Consider the following 21,645-nt stretch of genomic DNA (forward strand, 5'->3'; position numbering starts at 1 on the left):
CAATAATTTTATAATGAGTAACAGAGATCTAGGTTGCACACTTCTCTATCTAGCACATGCAGTTATCCATCTGGTCTCTCCACACAGGGGAATAGAAGATTCTAGCATTGCACCGTTGCACCATTGTTTCCTAACTTCAAAGGACTAACCTCAACCCTCTCTCCTTTTCATATCTGTAAAATGAAGCTTTTTACTTTCAGACCACCAGTTAAAACAATGAACCAAGTCTTCCATATATTTCTCTCTGACTTCTATCCACTTGTTGGCTTATCTTGGCAAATCCAGTATTACCTAGTGGTCTTGAATGTTTCCAAACAGGTCTTCCAAGATTCTTCCTCCAGACCAGGCAGGAGGCATCTCCTGTTACAAACTGTCAAGAGAACCAGACAAGATGTTCCTGTAACCCAACCCCTTCCCAGTAATCCAGTGTCAAAAAAGGTCTCATGAGGATTTCTGTTCTGGGATCAGACTCTTTTCTAACCTAAGTCTTCTTGTTATCAGCATGAATCCACATCCTGCTTCAGCCCTGGTGTTATGCTAAAGAGTAGCAGAGCTAATGCACTGGTAGTATTTCAGAACCAACCTAAAGTTAACCTCTGTTAACTGCACTATACTGAAACCCAGGGGCATTGACATGAGTGAATGGTCAAGCCGGCAAGCAGCAGATGAGTATTATTTGGTATAAACATGGGAATAGAGCATAATTTTCACTGGTATGTGTATATATATGTGTATATATATATATATAAAATTCAAATAGTCAATATTTTTCCTACATATAGGAGAGTTACTGTGAGAACAACGTATGCTAGTAAATCAATATTTTCAAGCCTTAAGCTAGTTCACAGTGTAGAAGTTCACAGGTAGTAATTTGCCTCTACCATCAAGACCAAGTTTCAGCATGATGTTATATTTTTCATCTACAGGTCACAGAGACATGAATTATCTGTTTTCTCTTTTTTAAACAGAGAAACCATGCCATAGAATATTAGTCTGGTTTAATTATTTGCCCAAAATGAAACTGCACAATCAATGCAAAAACTGATATAGAAATACCTGTTTCTAAGTTCCATAGGACAAAGTATCATGTTACTCCATGTCCCTACACACCAGTTCTCACTACAGGAAAAATTTTTTGTTTCTCCTATCAGATGCCAAAGTTGGAAGGTGTGGAAGCCACTTTTAAAGTTTGCAAATAAAAAACAATTGCAACAGGGAAATGAACACTCTCTGCAGAACATCTGTTGGTGTTATAAGTAAGGATGTCCTTTCCCCTCAAGATAAACTTGTGATGAGAGAGAGGAAGCTTTTTAAAGATGAGCATGACATCTTCAAGCTGAGTTTGTTTATATGACACAAATAGATCCACGATTCCCTTTTTTCCCCCCTTTGATAGCACATATTGTTTATATCAAATAAATATTTCTAAGACTTCATCAATGTCAAGTTAGTTTTATTTCATGCTCAATAAGTATTTATGTTATAAGGTGGTAGAGCCAGATTGGATTTTGGATAAAAGGCTGGATTTATTTCTATCTTCTTTTAAGTGGACTTGTTCTTGAATAGACTTTATAATACTGTAACAAATATTGCAGTCATCCATAGCAATGTAATAAAGATCCTTTGATAACTCTCAAGTAGCACTCCCAGGCCTCATTCTGCTTCACTCTAAATCTAAAAAATTAGATTTGATTGCTTTTACCATATGACATAAGGAAATAGGGGAAAAAATCCTACCAAACTGCAAGTCCCCATCAGTAGAATGTCATTCTTGAAGAAGCAATATTACCAATCCCTTCCCTTTCTCTCTCAGAACCATCAAATAAAATTTATAAATGTTACTAGAAACTGTGTTCAGTAATTTGCACAGCCTTGTTTTAGGTTTAAAAATGGAGAAGCACTTTTTTTGCATTCCAAACTTACTATCCAGAAGCATATATTTAGGCTTTCTCTCTGTGTCAGAGTCTGAAAGGATCAGAAGGAGACAAATTCTAGCATTTGTCGAGAGTAGGTCGCCAGAGTTACCACTGTTATGTTTCTCTTCAGGATTTCCCACAAAGAAATAAATGCATATTATACTATAGCACAAAAGACATCTTGCACTCTCCAGACACACTGGATTTGTGCTTACATTTGCAGCACGATTGATGGTATTTCATGATTTTTGGGATTTCTGGACTCATTCTAACTAGTCTTCTAGATCTCCTGGATCTGTACACATACGCTGGCTGTATCTGTACAGCAGTTAGGAATTCCTAGATTAATGTGCCAGCTACAGAAATTCTGCCTGGACAAGGTCTGGAACAGAGAAAAATGACACAAATTTTCAATTATAAAATAGCTTTAACACAAAACAAATAAACACAGTTCTACTGTATGAACACTTGCCAAACACGTGTCATCATTTCAAACAAATTTTCTTCTCCAAAGCATTTGTCTCTAACTTAAAATCATGGATTCTTCATAAATTATCCCCTATACTAACACAGCAGACATCATATATGTCTTTTGCTTTTCAAGATTTTTCAGATTGTCTTCTCAACAGCCTTGATCAAGTCACAGGCTGGTGATAATTTGCCTGCTGTTATGTCTTTAATACTTTCTAGAAGAATGTCCACTTCAGAATGACCCCAGCCACGTGCTGAGGTAGGGTGTGATACAGAGACTAGAAAAAATGGTTACTGGATGACTGAGGAAAAAACAGAGCTTATTTCCATCATTTTTTAAACAGACATGATAGCTCAATACCTCCTCAATCCCACCATAAAAATAGCATCTACTATACTATGATGACCTGAATATAACATGGAATTTTGCAGTGAGGACAACACTGAATACATAGGAGGTGTTCAGCTCTTTTGTATTAAATTTTTACCTATGCTGTTGTGATTTCATCAAGAGTAAACCCCACTACCTAACTTTTAAATGCAAACAGAAAAGGTTGTGGAATAACTTTTCCTCTTTGCTCACTACTTGTCAAACCAACACCTTGTCTATTGTGGTTCTTCTGTTCTCATTTGATTACACCTTAATCAGGTGACTCATTTGTTCATGATTAACTCAAATTTAAGAATGTTGAAAAAAAAAATTAAATCACCAAAATTGTCGGTTATATCATCTAACTCAGGATATTGGACAGCTACATTATCTAAGTTTAGGTATCAAATAGTTAAGTGTCAAAATTGAGACAGCAGTTTAGGCTCTGATCAGAGAGTAAAGAGAAATTCTGGAGTATAATTCACTGTGAATAATAAACCATTATAGATAATGTATCATCTTTATACACGGCACAATTTTAGATGCTAGAGATGCTCTAACGTGCCATAATTTAAAGTGTGAAGAAAATGTGGAGCTGGATATACAGCCAAGCAAGCACTGTCCTTGCTCTGTGCCATAAAGAACAAGCTAGCAGTGGTGGGAAAGCACACCAAAATTAATATATGACACTCATATATGCAGCAGACTTTTTTAGCACAATCATAGATGTCTCTTGAAGTGACTTGCAGACCTGGACTTGTTCCTGAACACTGGCTTCAAGCTCATCACTATTTGCTTCTATTCTCTTTTAATTTTTAAATCACCGTATTCACTGCTGCTATATTTCATGAATATCTTTTCCTAAGTATCTTTTAATAACCAAATGAAAGGAAAAGTGGTTATCGTGTCTCATAAAACTCTGAACAGATTTATATGGGACATTCTAAAGGTAGATGTGAATGGTTGATGGGCATTCCTGGAAAGCATCTGACAGAGAGAATTTCATTGTAGTCCTCAACATTTTAATCCTCATAATTATCCTGTAATAATTAGAAGATATTAAGCACAGGTGCAAGACAGGAAGGCATAAGAAAATAAAGTCTCCATAGGTATGCAGAGCTTTTCAAGACGTATTATGATGTGAACCTGTGGGTTTGAAGGCACAGCTCAGAACAGTGATGCATGGTAAAGAAAAATGATGTGGAGAGGAATTGAAATTACAGTAGAAGATAAAATATTTCAAAATATCACATCAATATGTACCAACCAAATATAGAAAAAGTAATCTATGCATTCCTATTTAATATATTCTTGAAATACTAGGAGCTCAGATCCATGGAAAAGGTATTTTAAAATTCAGACATTACTCTTATTTCTCCCTCATCCCTTTCCCAAAATAAAAATGTGCTTTAGGAATGTAATGAAATTCTCCCACATATGAAATTAAAAGAAAGAAGTATTGCTTCCAATTTTTAAAACATTTTTATTTCTGTATTTTATTGAAACTTGTGAAGAATTCCCAGCTAATTCAACAGCTGGGAATCCCAAATAATATACTGCTGAAAACTGACTCTTATAATCTCTTGTAAATGCAAAGGTAAAATTATAACTCATATTTTCTTCAAATTCAAAGCGTACAAGCCCACAGTAATATCTATTACACTCACCAGTGACCACTTAGGGTTTTTATTTCAATTTAGATTAATGACAAGTTTAATGATAGTATTTATGAATTCAAGTAGGGTTTTTCTTGGTGGTACTAAGGTTTACCAGTAGTATTCAGAAGATTTTTATCCAAAAGTGAGGAGAAGTCTTGTCTTTGAACTCAACTGAAGCTCAAATCAATTTAGTTACAGGAGTTGAATGTGGACAGGGTTACAATAACCAAGGAAACTCTGTTCCCATAAATGTCTGCTGAGACCAAAATCAAAATGGATTATAATGGTGATAAGATTCAATAATTATGGCTATTACATTAAATTCATATTAATTCTAGAAATACTTCTGCAGTTGCTCTATTTTTCAAAAAGCTGTCATTTAAAAATGGATCATTTAAAAAGATGAAAAGTGTACATATGTTAGTTAGCTTTTATGGTGGATTTTATGAGTTTTCTAGAACAGTCACACAATTTTATTCTTTCACATCCTCACTCATGCTTCATTTCATTCTCACAGAAGTCACAGAGGAGAAATAGGTATAGATATATTTTTATTTCAGATGTAAAATTCATGCGTCACTTGTAAGTTATGCAAGGAAAATAAGCTTCGTTAAACAGAACCACAAGTTGTCTGCAAATACTGATTTGTAATATGGGAGTACTTTCCTTTGAAATCATTAAATCTGCCCAGCTAAAGAAACTTTATCTCCTTGAAAAATTCCACTTACTACCTCATACTGATGAAGAAATGAGTTGTTTTAAAATATGACCCAGACTACCAGTTTCCTCTGTGTTTGCCATGTTATACACATTTGCTTGCTGCAGGAAACACAAAAGCAAATTTTAAAAAATTAGCTAAATACAATTTAAAGGAAATTTTCCAAATACAAGAATTTCAGAATAATCTCATAGGAGCTAAATGAGACAATTTTCATGGTTTATAAGCTCTTGACTCTTTCTCAGAAATGCACACTACCAAAAAAATTCCTTTTACTAATTCTGTTCATCAGAACCTGTTTTCCTCCACAACAATAGAGAAAAAGCATTTTTGTCACTGATTTTAGTGGAAGCAGGGCTGAAGGCAAATTAACCATCAATAGGTAGCAAACATAACACCCTTACAGTGTTACAATCTGCACTATTTCAGTCTTAAAGCAGCAGCTGCTGAGTACTATTACACTGTACCAACATAAAGAGTTCCTGCATGGACCTGTGTTCTGAATAATAATGGTCAATGAAACCCTTATCTGCCCATGGTGGCTGTTTTGAAGACAGCAATCATGACATAATTATTTTCCTATAAGAAGAAGACAACCATACAAGGACTTAACCCTTAAAGCTGAATGCCAAACAGAAAACTTGCAAAATTCTCCACAAGTCATTCAAGAAAGAGTCTAAATTTAAATATCAGAATGAAGTGTGTGATTAGAAATTAAATACGAGGGCTAATGAAGGGGGGGAAAGGAAACTAAGATTGTTATTTGTACTACATCTGATATATAGATATAGCTGTTAAAGTATAGCAAATCAAAATATGTAGCTAAGGATGTGAAAGGAATATCATAACTAGTGGGGCTAAGACAGAAATTTTTATTAGTGCCTCAGAAAGAAATATCCTATTTATCCTTCACATTTAAAAGTCAACATATTGAAGTACTTGAATCAGATAGGAATGGGAAGTTCTTTTAATCTTCTAACTGAAAATTATGTAAAATAACTTCTAATAGGAAGCAAACTTCGTAAATTACAACCATACAAGCTGTAGAAGAGTCCTCAAACCAACTCTACAGGACGCCAAAATTTGAAATCAGTCATCAAGAAAATAATTTAAGGTTAAAAATGAGAAAGCTATGCAGCTTCTGTGGTGATAGAGGGGAAAAATAAACCAAACAGGTCTTATGAGCTATGATCCACACACATCACATGATCCACAAATGTCTGTAAAAAGAAAAATATATGCATAATGGGAGTACTGGAAAGAAAAGAGATCAGCCTGTTTTGTTTAGCGAGAAGAAACAAAGAAATGCTTCATACATGTATTTCTTCTCTGGGGGACACTGATAAAAGATCATTTTGCAAGGATAGCAAGATATTGTAGGGAGCATGTCTCAGAGGTGAATACACACACACTCACAATAAAGTTCATTTCATCAGGTTAATTAATCAGTGCAGCAAACTGATAAGGGAAATAATAATTTTCTCTTTCTGGTATATTAAAATGAATTCCATATTGGACTATATGTGGTTTTGTAAGGTAATGATGTTAATAGGCTCAATGAAACTCAGTGATATGTGATACTCAGGAGTTAAAATTAGACAAATCTTCTGATAATCAACTACCAATTTGGGGATTGTCTTAATCTCTATAAAGCACTAGAATTTGGAGCATCTTGTCTGCAAGCTTGAGTACAACTGCAGTAACTCACAGCCTGATTCTAACTGGTTGAAGAATAACCAGAACTTGGTCGTCATATACTTATTTTTTGTGTCTCAAACTGGATACCCTGAAATACTGAGGGAAAGGTGGTATTCTTAATGAAATTTCATACACTTACAGCAAGTGAAAGTCAGCAAATCATGACTGAAATTCATAGCATTTTTGAATTTAAACTAAATGAATTCGAATTTGAATTTTAACTATTATGAAGTACTTTTCCTCATCTAAACTGCCACAAGATTTTGCGTTTATATCTAAGCTTAGACTTGAAATAAATACAAAATATTTTTTTTCAAAACGTTCCATTTTCTGTTATAGTGTCCTCCAAGCTTCTTGTGGAGTACCTGAAGCAGTCTGGTTTTCAGCTCACAATCAAATCTTTTTTAACAGTTCTCTTTCTTTCTTTTTTTTCCCTCTTAAATATCTGCCATATTTAGAAAAATGTATGTCTGTACCATAAGGCCCATTGGGTGCACAATGTCTGATGAGTGTTTGGGCTAAAAAGAAAATTTTATGAGTGCAAACATTATCTAATCCATTTCTTTCCTATGATTGTAAATGACCCTTCTGCTTCCACAAGCAAGAGCATAATGCTGTGAGACAGAAACAGCAGTGCCATTAATATGTCTTCTTACACAACCAGTTTTGTAACTTGAAGAATATTGTAAGAAAAACTCTCCAGACCTTTGGTCATATTAATTTATCCAAGAAAGTGTGGTATTGAAATTCCCCACCTAGATAGATGTTTTCACTGACTGATCTGCACTGCAGTATCATTGCAGGAAAACTGGGGTATGTTAGAATTTGCTAAATCCATCCAAGTTTTGAAGTTGTTATTTTCTTTGACCTATCGAGTGGAAGCATTCAGGAGTGAAACATAGAATGCTAAAGTAACTCTAGAGAGTGATTTCAAGTGATTTACTTGATCTCAATAAAAACAGCCTCCCTTGTGGATGAAAGAGACACATTCCATGTAGCAATCCATTTATCAAGGATTCCCTATAGAAAGTGAGGTATATCAACCATTATACGAACCTTAATTGTGATTACATTTTATTGCTACTTAGATTATTAAGTGTTTAAACTACCAGATAACAGAATCTATATTCTCAATAGTCAAAGAGTGTTAACATTAATTTTACTAAATATTTCAGCCCTGTTCCAACAATCTCTTGGAGGAAAGTTAATGGTCATAATCCAAGTAAAGCCCGTCTGAGAAAATCCCAAGCTGTGCTTGAAATACCTAATGTGCAGCTAGAGGACTCAGGAATTTATGAATGTAAGGCTGAAAACTCTCGTGGAAGAAATGTCTTCAGAGGACAGCTACAAGTATACAGTAAGTGTAACTGCACACAGTATTATCCTGAACTGCTTTGTCCATGCTTAAGGCTTTGATTACACGTGAAGCATTCCAAGGTTCTGTAGAAACAAGATACCTTGATATATTGAGTATACCCTATATACCAACAATAGTATTAAATTAAAGTAAATATTTTTATTCCTTAGTATTGCATTAAAGTCTGAAACATAAATAATGTTGACTCCTTCGAAGAACTGACTTAAATACAATTCCATATGGGATTTGTTTTGTTTCATTTTCTAATTAAAGAGTATAGCTGTAATTTTAAAAGTCTATGTCTTTTACACCTGATATAACAATGACATGCAACCTAAACATGAAATATCTATCAGAAAACAATGTTAGAGATGTTTTAAGATTATTATCATACTTTTATTAACATTTTACCTATGCCATACTTGGGTACGCTTTGTCATGGTCATTTTACTGGAGCGAGAGCTGAAGAAGGGTTTGTTTTTTGCAGAAAATTCTCAATTTTCAATTTTCAATTGCATGCACGATTTCCATGATTTTCACAAAGTGTTCAACGTTTTCTGTCTAAGACTCAAAAAAAAGTTTTTGAGTGACCATGAAAGTAAAACTGAGCCATGCTTCACATTGAAAAGAAAAAAGGAACCCCAAAAATAAAAATATTTTTAAAACCCCATGAATTCTATATTATACTGTTGCTGCATTCTAGAGTCTAGAAACAAAAGCCTATATAATACATACCATGAATACTTACAAGTCCAAGTTTGACATATATCACATGTAAGCTTGAGTCCCACTACTTTTAATCAATTAAAGCTACACTACTTTCTATCATTCCATGAACCCTAAACCTTAAATACTTAGCAGGAAAGGCCTGCTTCAGGAGGTTATGCAACAAATCTTTCAAACTGAATTGTTTTCTGTCTTCTAACATCACAGCCAGTTGAATTGCTACAGTTTAGATAGATCCTCAAGTTGGTGGATATGTGTAAGAAGGAGTTTTTCTTCTTAATCAGTTTTCTTTTTCTTTTCCTGATTTCAGCCCATGGCTCCTAATGCCTTCTCCCCATTACTAACTATACAGAGTTCTCTGCCTTTGTTACACACTTTCATCAAATAACTATAGACTGGCATCCTATATTTCATTTATTTTCCACATATGTAAATATTTTCAGGTCCATAATCAATTTTTCTGTCTCCTCTGACTTTCCAATGTCTTTATCTTAACTCAGTTGATTTTAGTGAGTACCAGCATATCTCTGGATCATGCTTCTTTCCTTGCTTTCCATTCTCACCCATCTAGAGCCCAGGGCAGGTTTTCGTCTTCGATTTTTTTTACATGCTGGAAAAATTATGTGATGGTTAAGACAACAGTCTGCTCATTTAATTTCAGACTTGTCATCTTGCACTTGCAGCAAAGGTTTTATAATACTTTTGCTGAAAACAGCAATCAAAGCCCAGCACCGACTCTATGCCTACTACTTTGCCAATACCCCACTGATATTTCTCAAATTCTTACTGTAATTTACTCCCATGAAAATATATCAGCTCCTTCAAGGCACCTGAGGGCCAGGGGAATTTAGCAGCTGGTCTTTTTCTACAAAGTCTCTTAAAATGTTAGAAATTAAAAAATTTAATTTGAATTATAAGGTATATCCCAGCTGATACACTTCCTAACTGTTTTCTAGAGCTGTGAAACTACTAGATGCCGAAGCAGCTTATAAAGGTGTTATAATTATCTCTGCTTCCCTCTTTCAGAGTTAAAAGAATATAAAATGTTCTCTTCAAGAGAGAAGCTAAGATGCTATAAAATGAAATGATTTCTTCAAGAGCACCATGCAGATCTTTGGCATAAAATGACAGCAAACATGATGTAGTGTTCTACACAGTTCTTCATCTCTCATTGGCCTTTTGCTTTGAGCAGAAATAAAGATGGTACTCCATGGAAAATATTTACAATGTTAGTTTTTTTTCCTGTTCTGTTTAGATAGAAATATGAATTTTTCATTCTTCACCATTGTCTGAACTATATTCTTAGAGTCTCTGCCTTTATGGGATAGAGCACAATTTTAGCTCATTGGTCTTTTTTGCAATAATATAACGACAACTTCTTTAATGTTTAAGGAAGAGAGTTCACTTCATACTGTCTCATTCCTCTATTAACAGATATGTGAGACTATTATATTTTCACCTATCTGCATTAGCAGGCAGCAAGGTCTGAAAAGGTTACAGAGGGCTTTCAGATGGACAATACCAGCAGTGACCTCCAATACAGCAGGACAAGAAGAACAGACTTTACTAGCCCCCTACAAGTGCCTTTCCTTGGCCTCAAGATAAAATAATCCCCCATGGAGCCACCCACAGCCTTCAATGATCCTGAAGACAGTACTAGTGTCTCACTGACCCACAAAACTTGGCAACTCTTTCCAGAGGTGTTGAGAGGGTTTGTGTAAGAAGGTATTTACCAGCACAACATTTAGCCAAATGTTACTTCACAAAGTTCTCAGCTTCCTTTGCTGACAGCTGATGTTGCAGGATTTGGGGGCATTATCTGAAATGGCCTCTTCTGCTGTACCTTTTGTTCGTAACAACTGTCAACATGAATTATTTACTTGTAGGCTCAGTCTTTCCACTGACATCTTATTCCTCCAGGTGACAACGAGTACTTTGGCTCAGAAATTCAGGTGTAGGCCGGCATTCTTCACCAGAGGTTTCTTGTAAAATTTCAGAGCAGTCTGTAGGACCAGCTGTGTCATACCGCAGCCTCACAATTTACATATCTCTGTAGGAACTCACTCGCTGTCTGTTTGAGTCTTCTTCATTCTGTCAGTTGCATCTGATCTGGGTCACCACAGAATATTTTGGAGAATGCCCAGGACACCCAGTCTGCCTGTCTAGTCACATTTAATCACAAACTAGTGATTTCCCATTTCTTACCTGCTGCTACAATCCAGATACACCATGACTGCCTGATGCAGCTGACAATTCAAATGTTGTTCGGAAAGTGCTGTTTCGGATGCTGACAACTTCACAAAATTGTAGTCTCAGCACTTAGCAGAAATTCAGCTGTAGGCATTAAAAATATCATTTTTAAAATGCCAGACATCCTCTTCTGCATTGCAACCTATTTTGAGAGGTGTGATTTTCCCCCAAGTGATCTCCTCATCCTGTAAGTTTCTGTGAATTTTTATTCAAGCTCAAATTGATTCATAGAAGAGAGCACAAAAATTAAAATGTGAGTGGATATACTTGTCATTAACCTTTTTGTTTCTCCACAAATTCTGGCTAGTAGCATTTTCCCAATGGTAAACACTGGTTTGTGCAATTCCTGCTCCTCTTTCACTCTTACATTTTTGGAATTTTTTCTGTTACCTACTCACTAGTGCCAGGATCAGCAGGGGGTGGTGATGTGAAGAGACTATAGAAACACATTTTTTGGCCGTCTTTCTTTTGGTTGTATCAGTTCCCTCATCCTGCACTACAGCAGTGCCCTCCTCACAGCTGGAGGGGAGGTTTGCCATAACACAAGAATGGAACAAGCAGCTGAGGGCAGGAATATTTTGTAATGCAGTGTAACTGACCATACTGATTTTAAAATCTATTTTAATTACTTCCTTATAAAAACTGCATGAGGAAAAAAGTCCACTCCTGCTATTATAGATTAGGCCACACAGTAAAACTGGCAAAAGAAGAGATTTTGTAGCCAAAATTGTACGTTAATTTTAAATTTTCTATCTCAACTTTCTCACTTATCTTCCTCAATATGCTTCTCCTACTTTACTCTTCCCAATTAATCTCATATACAGGAAAATAATTTTTTTTTCACTGCAAACTCTGTACTCATTCACATTTTAGGACATCATTTCAAGTCATTTGTCTATATAAAATTTTGGTTTTATTTTCTCTAAGACAAAAAGTTGTTTAAAAATTTGAGAAATAATTGGAATTTTCTGGACCTTAATTTCATTTTTCATAGAAGATTTAAAAACCAGCCTGTAAGATTGCAGATTTATTGCCAATTTAAATTGTAAAACATTTTGACATCCTTGAATAAGCAGATGCAGAAAGGCAGCATACAATAAATCAAGGATTGGATGGTGATTTTAAAGTCTCAGAAGCACTGTGTAAAGCTCTGGCACAACACCCATAAGGACTACCGAATACTAAAATGCATCCTTCTCCCAGTGACCCCAAAACTGTTCACTGGACAGATTAAAAAACAGGAAGACACCTGGTTTTTTCCTAAGATGAATGTTACATTTATAAGAAGAAGAAAAGGACTTGTTACTTTTGAAATATGGTTAAATTTTCTAATTAAAATAAAGTGTGATTATGGAATGAAGTCTTCTTTGCATACACTTTTATCAGGGTTATGTTAAAATATATTTGTTTAAAAAAGACCCAAAAATGGTACATTGAGTTATAAGTTGTACATTCAGTTAAATGCTTCAATTTTAAAGTATTGATAGGATTTTAAAACAAGTGTTATGATTTTATGGAGAGTGGCCCTTGCTAATGAGCAGAGAGGGAATTCTCTATGAAAAAGTAAGGAATACATAGAGAGAGAAATAGAAGTCAAAAAATGATGAACAGTATTTCTCTCAATCATGCTTTTAGCTCTATTCCAGCTACATGTACCTATTGCTTTGCTACTTTATTCTCAAAGGGGTGGGAATCTGAGTCATTGCCTTCACTGATGGCAAGTCCAAGCTTGAAAAATGTGGCTCTAAAGGCCATTTAGGCTATGAGGAGAAAATCTAGCATAGAAATACCTCAGCTAATGGAAAAAGGTTGTTCTGACCTATCGGTCATACCACTGTGATTTGCAAGTTTGTAGTTTCAGAAGAAAACCTGTGCCACGATTGTGTTAACAAGACAGACACAGACAAAAGGTAGGGAACAGCAGTTCTGAAGAGGACAAGTCTGCGGCCAGGCTTGGGGCAGCTTTGTTTCAGTGTAAAAATGTGCATAGTCATTTCTGGACACTCTGGTTCATGATGAGCTTCAATTCAACACAGAAATGTGAGACTATATATGCTTTGGGTCAAAGAGTAGAATTTACGGAAAAGCAAAATACTGAAAATAAGTAAATATAAACAGGAACAGTTTAGTTCCTCTTTGAAACTGCATGATTTTATGGTACCACTGGCTGTCTTTTATGACTTTTTTTGTTACACATTCAACTGTCTCCTCTTCCAGAATCATATTAATGTTGTCGTTTTCAAAGGAAACAATTGCTTCTCAGCGTGCTTCCTTTCCACATATTGAAACACTCAAAAAGAGAACAGCAACTATGCAGTGCAATTGAATTATATTTTTAGGACAACAGACAACAAATAAACAGGAACTCCCAAAACCTGTTTCTTTCTGCAGATTTTTGTGGGACCCTTTGTTATGACTTCAGAAAGAAGATATTTAGAACAGCAGAGCACATGTAGAGAATTTCATGCATTTCCTTGACTGTAATGAGAAGAATAAGGAAGAAGAGAGTTTTTGTCTTGGATTTGGCAGTGGGGCTGGGTCAATCTCTCTGTTTTCCTCTACCAAAAAGGAAATGAGTGATTCTTCTTATAATATGTTTCCAACTTCTGACAAATGTCTGGTCTGGGACTCTGAAGCAGACTATTCCCTGCTTAGGAATGATAGACGCCTCGTTCTCTTTCTTTATAATCCATGCACAAGATGTAAGCTAGAAGCAGTTAGTCACCTGTCATGCCTTTTCATATCTTCTCACATCCTTGATTGGTGACCTGTCAAATGCCAGCTAGATTCAAAGATTTATTTCTAAACTCAATTCCTCATGGTTAAGTACATTATCAATTATCTGTCATTTGCAGCAGAGACTTTGTTATGACAGATCTGGACTTCTATTCATACCAAGCAGAATTTTACATACCTTTAGCAATGATGGCCTTTTAGCAACTTATTCACTACGATTTGGAAAAACAACAAACAGCAACAACAAAAAACAAACAAAAAACCCTAAATCAACACTTAGTATCCTTAATTAATTTCATCTATCATCCTCTGTGCTATGCGAAGTGATATGACTGCAGTACGAAAACCCAAAAGCTGGCTGTTAAGCATACATTTTCATTTCTGCATATCAATGCTCAGTTTCTCACTGAGTCGTATAATGTTTTCCATATTATAAGATCCTACAAATAGCTATCTGATTGACTGCCACATTAAAGTTCTACTTCTCTGCAAAAAATGTTTATGTTTTTTGATGGATTATGTAGTGAAATTTAGGTACTAGTGATCACATATACAGCTATCAACTGTCTGCCTTTAAAAAAACTGTTTTAAGATTGACTTACGGTGTAATTTATGTTCCTGATGCATGCTGGAAATCTCATGGGTTCTGTGGTTAAAAATGTTAAAAGCATTTTCTCCCTTGAAATAAGAATTAAACTGAAGACACTTTAACAGAAATATGTGCAAATACCTTACCAAATTCCCAGTCACTCCTAGCTAAATAAATAAGGATTTCCTAGTAGACCGAGAAAACTACATGAAACAGAGTCTATGACAATTAATCTCCTTACCAGAATTTTAAAAAAACTTAGGTCTTGTAAATTACTAAATATTCTATTGTGACTACCAAACATTCATCTTAAATTCAGGAATAATGAATCCAATAACATATAGTACTGCGATTTAATCCATTTGACTTTATTAAATCAGGTAGGTTTTTTATTCTTGGCCATGTTACTGCACACTACCTGGTACCATTACAGCATTTCCTTTAAAGTTTTGGAGTTTGGTTAATTTTATTACTCTCCCTTTTGATTTTGACCTTTTTTTTTTTTTTATGTGCTTTGTTCTGAGAGTAGGATGAGTCTTGTAAAGGACATTAATTTAAGCTTTTTAATTGATTAGGTCTTTGTACATCAGCTAGAGACTTACCAGTTTATACATTTTGACTCTAACATGGCAATTTTTTCTTGCAGCCTACCCACACTGGATGGAGAAACTTAATGATACACAATTAGACAGCGGAGATCAGCTCCGGTGGGAATGCAAGGCCACAGGAAAGCCAAGGCCCACATATCGCTGGCTGAAAAATGGAGTTCCTCTCTGGCCACAGGTACACCAGACAAGGAGTCAACTGTATGTTGGATGCTTCTCACTCAGATGAAGTCAGTTAAAGAAAGTACTGAAAAGTACTTCAGAAATAACTGTTTGGTTAGCATAAAAAGTGTGTTGACCGTCAAGTTTTCAACTCAACTTATTCTCTGTACATAACAGAACTCATCACAAAGACCATTAAAATGGTCCACATAAGACTCTTAGAATGTAAAGTGTTTAACTATAGTCACCTGATATATTTTAGAATTAGACATAAATAAAATTCTCTTTTTCTTTTAAAAGACCACTAATGGCATGGTCTGTCTTTTATTTCTCTTTATTCTGTTTCTCTCACTGAATCATCAAAGCATCATCCCACATCATGAGGGTTTTTTGCCTGATACCTTTCCACTTTTATAGTCTCAAATTATTTAGAGTAAAGAAAACTTTGTAAATTTATTTAATCTATTTTTCCAGATTAAAATAAAGCTGTTTGGTTCTGGGACAAAATGTCTATATTTGCAAATGAATTCACAGAGTGGATTTATGAATATAAAAGATGTAATATCTTTCTTTTCAGCAAATGTCATTTCTATTTGTGAACATCAACCAACTATGCAAACATAAAAAACAGTTTACTTTTGAAGCTGTGAGGCATTGAAAATAAGGTTACTCTATTCATTTCTGCCTTTTTAGATGGAGATATAAGTGCTGAAAATGAAGCAATTTAAATATCTCTACTTTTTGGTTCTCTGATTTTCCAAACTATTAGTTTCTTCAGGCTCTGAAATTTCAAATTAAATTCTACTTTGAGCTGGGTGGGGGTTTACAACAAAGTGAATTTTTTATCACAGTTTCCTCTGCATTCCCAAACAATTTATGCCTTATCAATTTTAACTTTCAACAACTATTATAAAGAAACTTAGAGTTGTTTTATAGCAGTTCAAATTATTCATAATATAGCTCCATGAAATACTCATTTCCATAAACAGCTATTGATGGCCCTTCTCTTCCAGTTGTGGTAATTTTTTTCTACTAGTGAGCCTTTCAAATAAGAAATTTGTACTAATGATGAAAGAAATTGGATCCTTTCATTCTTACTTATGCAAGAAATCTTTCATATCTGCTTTTATCAAAATAGCACCATGACTGAGACCAAACATTTGCTACATATTTGAAGAACATCAGATATATTACACCCACAAATGACTTCTTGCCTCATTAAAGTTCCCAGGATGAGCTGCTTTCAAAAATCATGTAAGGGTAACAGCAAATAAACAAGCAAACAGAAAAAAAGAAGCTTTGAATATAATGAATATGCTCTGAAAATATTTACAGTCAAATGTTTTTGGACTTTTTATTCTTGTAATTTCTTGTATAACAAGAAAAAGGTAAGCCCAAGGAAATTTGTTGCTCACTTTTATTTTAGGTCCTTATTTTGTCACTTCACCTTAAGATAATAGCACAGCAATTTTCCAGTGCCTTTTTGCTTTTATATAATGATTTTTAATTTGTTTCTTTTTAAATTCTATTACAGAGCAGAATTGAGATGATTAATGGTGTTCTGATGATCCATAGTGTGAATGTCTCAGATGCTGGAATGTATCAGTGCTTAGCAGAAAATAAATATGGTACAATTTATGCCAGTGCCGAGCTGAAGATTTTAGGTGAGTATTGGAAAAGAATGAGCTGTTCTTTTCTCCCCTTTTGAGAATTAATTTTTTTCTTAGACTGTTGTGACAAAGAACAGGTTCTGCTAGTCCAAATAGCAGAGCAGATAAAAGTGGTTCTTTTTATTCTTGTTATTTATGTGTGAGTGAGTCCTTTGTTGCCCCAGAGAGCATAGGGCCTTCTGTTAACCAAAAATTTTCATTCATAAATGACTGACTCAGTTACATTTTGGGACTATTTCTTATATAAGGCTGTTTCAGTTCAAATAAATGGAAAAATATTTTTTACTCCCTCAAACATATGTGCAGGAGACGAAACTTAGAGGAGGTAAATGTATTTTAATCTCTTTAAAAATTAAATTATTATTTCTACTTTGGTCATTTTTCAAAGGTAATTATGCATTATCTTAGTTTCAAAAAACTTAAGAAATCACCAAAACTGATTGAATAATAGAAATTATATATCTGGATGAATATCATCGAGAGAAAAGCAAATATGCTACATAGTGTTACCTAGAAATACAATAAAAATGTCATTATCCAAAAGCAGAAGCAGGCAGTTGATGAAGAAAAACTGGAAGAACTTTTCAACACTCTGATTTTCCTTAAAGCAAACTGTAGCAAGGTGCAATGGGTCAATAGTGATAAGAGCCCTTCCAGAGGATTGAGTGAGACAGACTTGTAAGACTCGTATCATCTTTATCAGTGTATGATGTAGCTGGAAGACAGATGTCCACCAAAGTCATTTAATGGCCATATCAGAGATTAGACCTGCACCTGAGAATCATTCCTGTAAACTCCCAGTCAAATGAGTGAGAAAGCTGTAATTACAGTCATAATATACTATATTTCAGCAAAATTTGAATCTTTTGGCAAATAACATGTCTAGTACATATCAGCTATTTCCTAGCCAACCAACTTTAGAATTTCACTGATAAATCTTAAAAATATTTCTTTATAGTGATAGAGTTAACAGCCAAGGTCAGGGATTGTTCCCTTTCCATCACTTTTATTTGGTAATTTGTAATTCAGTCAGCAAAGAGATCCCTATTGGCTACAGCGTTCTTTTGCTGTGTTTTTTGTATCTGTTATAAAATAACTATACTTACTATGTCAGGTAGTTGCACACTTTCTTTGATGTTCTTTAATATCAGAAATAGACACTGTATATTGCTGCAGTAAAATTAGCTTTTCATTTTCTCACTTGTAAGATTGTACCCCTGTTAAATTTTAACCATAATATTGTATTAAATAAGCAGTTGTGTTTAATTTGCTGCCTTACTAAAGGGAAAAGAACAGAATAAATTGTCCACCTAAATATCTCTGGTGTGAGAATTAACTAAAATAACGGTAGGAAATTCCTACATATTTGAGGCAATGAAGTGTATCATGTCCCTGTAAGTGTAGCTGAGATAGGGGGCTTTGGCTTTGCAAAAGTAGTTCAAGAAAAGCACAGTCAAATGAGATTACTTGAGAACAATTGTCCTTTCTTGGTGTGAAATTACAGTAATTAGTGTCATTTTGTAATGCATAACCTTAGCTTTTGTTTTTAAACAATGGGACTTCCTGAAAATGGAAATACTAAGAGAAAGACATAGTTAAATATCTTCTGTTAAGAAGTTCTCATATTAAAATTCCTAGTATTCAGAAAAATAAAATAAGTGAAAGCAATAAAACTTCTCTAACATAAATATTTTTTTGTAAGCATTGACCCTAGAGAGTGCATTTTGGACAGTTTTGGAATTAAAACTTCATTTCATTTTAAACAATTTACCTCTAACAAGTTTTTGATAAAAAAAAATGGGAAAAGTGTAGCTAAAACATTTGTATTATTTAATTTCTAAAGTTGTTTGATTTCGAAAGCAATCTTACTCTAATCTGCTGATGTGAAAGTTTTCTCATGAATCTGTAGCTGGATTAAGTTATAAACCTACCATATAAACCTGGCTGCTGATTTCAAATATTTTCTAAAATTTGAACTTTGACATCATAATTTCAAAGAGAAAAAAGGGGATTCTATTCCCAAAGCCAAACCTATTTTTCTAATCTTCTATTAGAACGTAATGAAACAGGAGGCTCTGATTGTTCTCTGTAGAGTTAACGTACTTCTTTTTAACAGCTTCAGCTCCCACTTTTCCCCTCAATCAAATGAAGAAAACAATAATTGTTACCAAGGGCCAAGAAGTTGTCATTGAGTGCAAGCCACAAGCCTCTCCAAAGCCAACTATCACTTGGAAGAAAGGAGACAAAGTGTTAAGGGAGAATAAGAGGTCAGAAGTCTGTTCGGTAAACTAAATATTGTGTTTGCATGTTGGATTCTATGATATGATATGAAAATGCAGCAAGTGGCAACAGCATGCTGAAGGTTAGCCTGGGTATAGCATAATTACTTTGTCAAGCTGATTTGTTTGACAGTAGTGACTTCATTGTTTCCACAATATTGAAATGAAAAAACTTAACATTGTTCAAAGATGTAGAGAGATGAAAAGGTGTTATTATTTTGTGGTGGTTTGACTTTATTTTCTGATATTAATTTCAAAAATATTTCAATTACTTTGTAGAGGTACTACAAATTTAGTGTATGAGAGTATCAAAAGCCTAGAGTCCGAAGTATTCAGGACCACATAAAATATCAAATGGACTTATTCATTTGAAATTATTTTAATAAGTCAGATTTACATCTTGATCACAATGGAAGTCTGCGTAAGAACAGCTTTAAAATGATTCAGAGAAGGAAAATAAAATTCCATTGTAGGATTTAATTATACTGGTAATTTCTGTACTCAGCAGCAAATCTGTTTAATAGAATATTTTTGATTAAATAAGTTCTGTCCAGCTTTGTATGGTAAAAGTAGTTTGAGCACTGCAGGTTAAATGCCAGAAGTAATTGCACTTTACAAGATTGCTTATCTGTAGACTAGAATAGTTTTGCCACTCTGCACATGGTCTTTAAGTACAAAGAGCAATCTTTTCCTCTTTCTGGAAATGTGGTATGTGAATGAGCCATTTAAAATGACTTGTGTAGCATTAATCAGAAAGATAAAAGCAAGCCCCCCTTTTGTTCAATTTTTGCAATACTGATAGAAGCAGTAGAGTGCATCTGTTCTCATTAGCTGCAAAACCTATTTTGTTCAAGTGTGCTGTATTTTCACCTCATGACATTTGTTTTGTTCTGAGAAGGAAAAATGGGTAACTTCTTGTACCATATTGAATTTCTTTTTGAGGAGGAGAGAACAAAACAGCATTATGTACAACATTTTACTAACGGGAGTTGTGCAGTACATACTGACAATATGATAGATTGATATTACAAAGAAGCTGAAAATATAAAATATTGTGACACTGATGTCTCTATGCTCTACCTACACGGTTACTTTTCACTACATGACCTTTTCCTCTCATCTCCACAAAACTCACTATGGTTTCTCTGATCACCACGTGTAAATCACATTTTAATCCAAGATCAGTAAAGAATTTTGGTAATTACTTCATGTCTGTCCAAACACAGCCTAACTCAGAAGTTAAAATCTTATGAAAATAGATCTGGAGTTACATATTTGGTATTTGAAGCTTTTGATACTTGCTTGTTTTGACAGACCCTGGAAAGGGAAGTGATGAAACATGGAAATGAAGACCTGGTTGAATTATTTCAGATATTTGAAAGAAGAGGGTTGCATTCAACTTCATTTTTTATTCAGCTGTTCAGAGATTATTTTGTGTCATCCAGAGTAGTTACCCTGCATCTACTGTTTATAGAGGGGTAGCTGTGAGAGGAATATCAGTTTCAAGGGAATTCAGTCCTGTCTCTATACAGTATGCTTTAAACAACAATAATAGAGTCTGTTTGAAGAGAAGGTGAGGAAGCCTACTGTGATTTGTGAAAAGAAGTGTAAATCAATAAAGACAGTATTTGTGTTTCCATGTTTTGGGCACTCTGCAAAGCAACTTTTGCAAGGAACTCTGTTAAACATTTTAAGAAGGAATAAGCTCACACTGTAAACATATCAATATACTTTTAAAATGGGCTTTCTTCATAGTCTGTTGATAAAAGTCCCAGGAAAAAAAAAACAAAAACAAAAACAAAAACAAAACAACATTCTGGTTAAGTAATAATGAAGGGGAAGGATAGAACAGCAGAATATATTTTCTTGTTTCCTGCCACAGTATTTTTTCTCTTCTAAAGTGCTTGTATCAAGTTTTGCAAAGTCTTCCAGCCCAGAAAAGGAACTCGATCCTTTCAGCAACATCAATAAAAAAAAGAGACCTTCCCCTCTACAGCAAAGAAGAAATTTCCCTTGACCAGTGGGTCTGGTATTATCTATTTCATGTCTTCCAAACTGTGCTGCCCCCTTAGGTGTCTTTTATACAACCAAAACCTGGTTGACAGAAATACCTCCGGCAATGTTTCCATAGGTAACTGGAGAGAAGGCTGATTGCTCCTGTGGGACTCATGCCTGGGTACAGTTCTCACTGCAGTCACACCTCAACTCAAGCTCCTGGAATTTAATGCAGTCTGAAAGCCTCAAATGTTTCACTGGAAAGCCAAGCACTTGGCAACATAACTGTGGAAAGCCTTCATTAGCTTCATTTCTCGGTCTCTTTTTACCTTTCAACAAATTACCCAATTCAAGACCTTCATATTCACAGTCTAGGGATGATAGGCTTGATCCCCAGAAATCATTTTGAGCAGCCAGGTAATTTGATTTCTCTTGGAAAGCATCT

General features: G+C 34.7%; 1 protein-coding gene across 8 annotated transcripts in view; it reads left to right on the forward strand.

Moving 5' to 3' along the window:
• Nucleotides 1-21,645, forward strand: part of CNTN5 (contactin 5) — a 620,272-nt gene that overhangs the window by 480,862 nt on the left and 117,765 nt on the right. For all 8 annotated transcript variants that reach the window (XM_032099222.1, XM_032099223.1, XM_032099228.1 and 5 more), the window contains 4 exons: nucleotides 8,007-8,188; nucleotides 15,136-15,272; nucleotides 16,791-16,920; nucleotides 19,043-19,193. In XM_032099222.1, coding sequence (XP_031955113.1) covers nucleotides 8,007-8,188; nucleotides 15,136-15,272; nucleotides 16,791-16,920; nucleotides 19,043-19,193 — 600 coding nt within the window. The remainder of the gene's footprint in view (nucleotides 1-8,006; nucleotides 8,189-15,135; nucleotides 15,273-16,790; nucleotides 16,921-19,042; nucleotides 19,194-21,645) is intronic.

Source organism: Corvus moneduloides, chromosome 2 (assembly GCF_009650955.1).
Source record: "Corvus moneduloides isolate bCorMon1 chromosome 2, bCorMon1.pri, whole genome shotgun sequence".
Taxonomy (NCBI): Eukaryota; Metazoa; Chordata; class Aves; order Passeriformes; family Corvidae; genus Corvus; species Corvus moneduloides.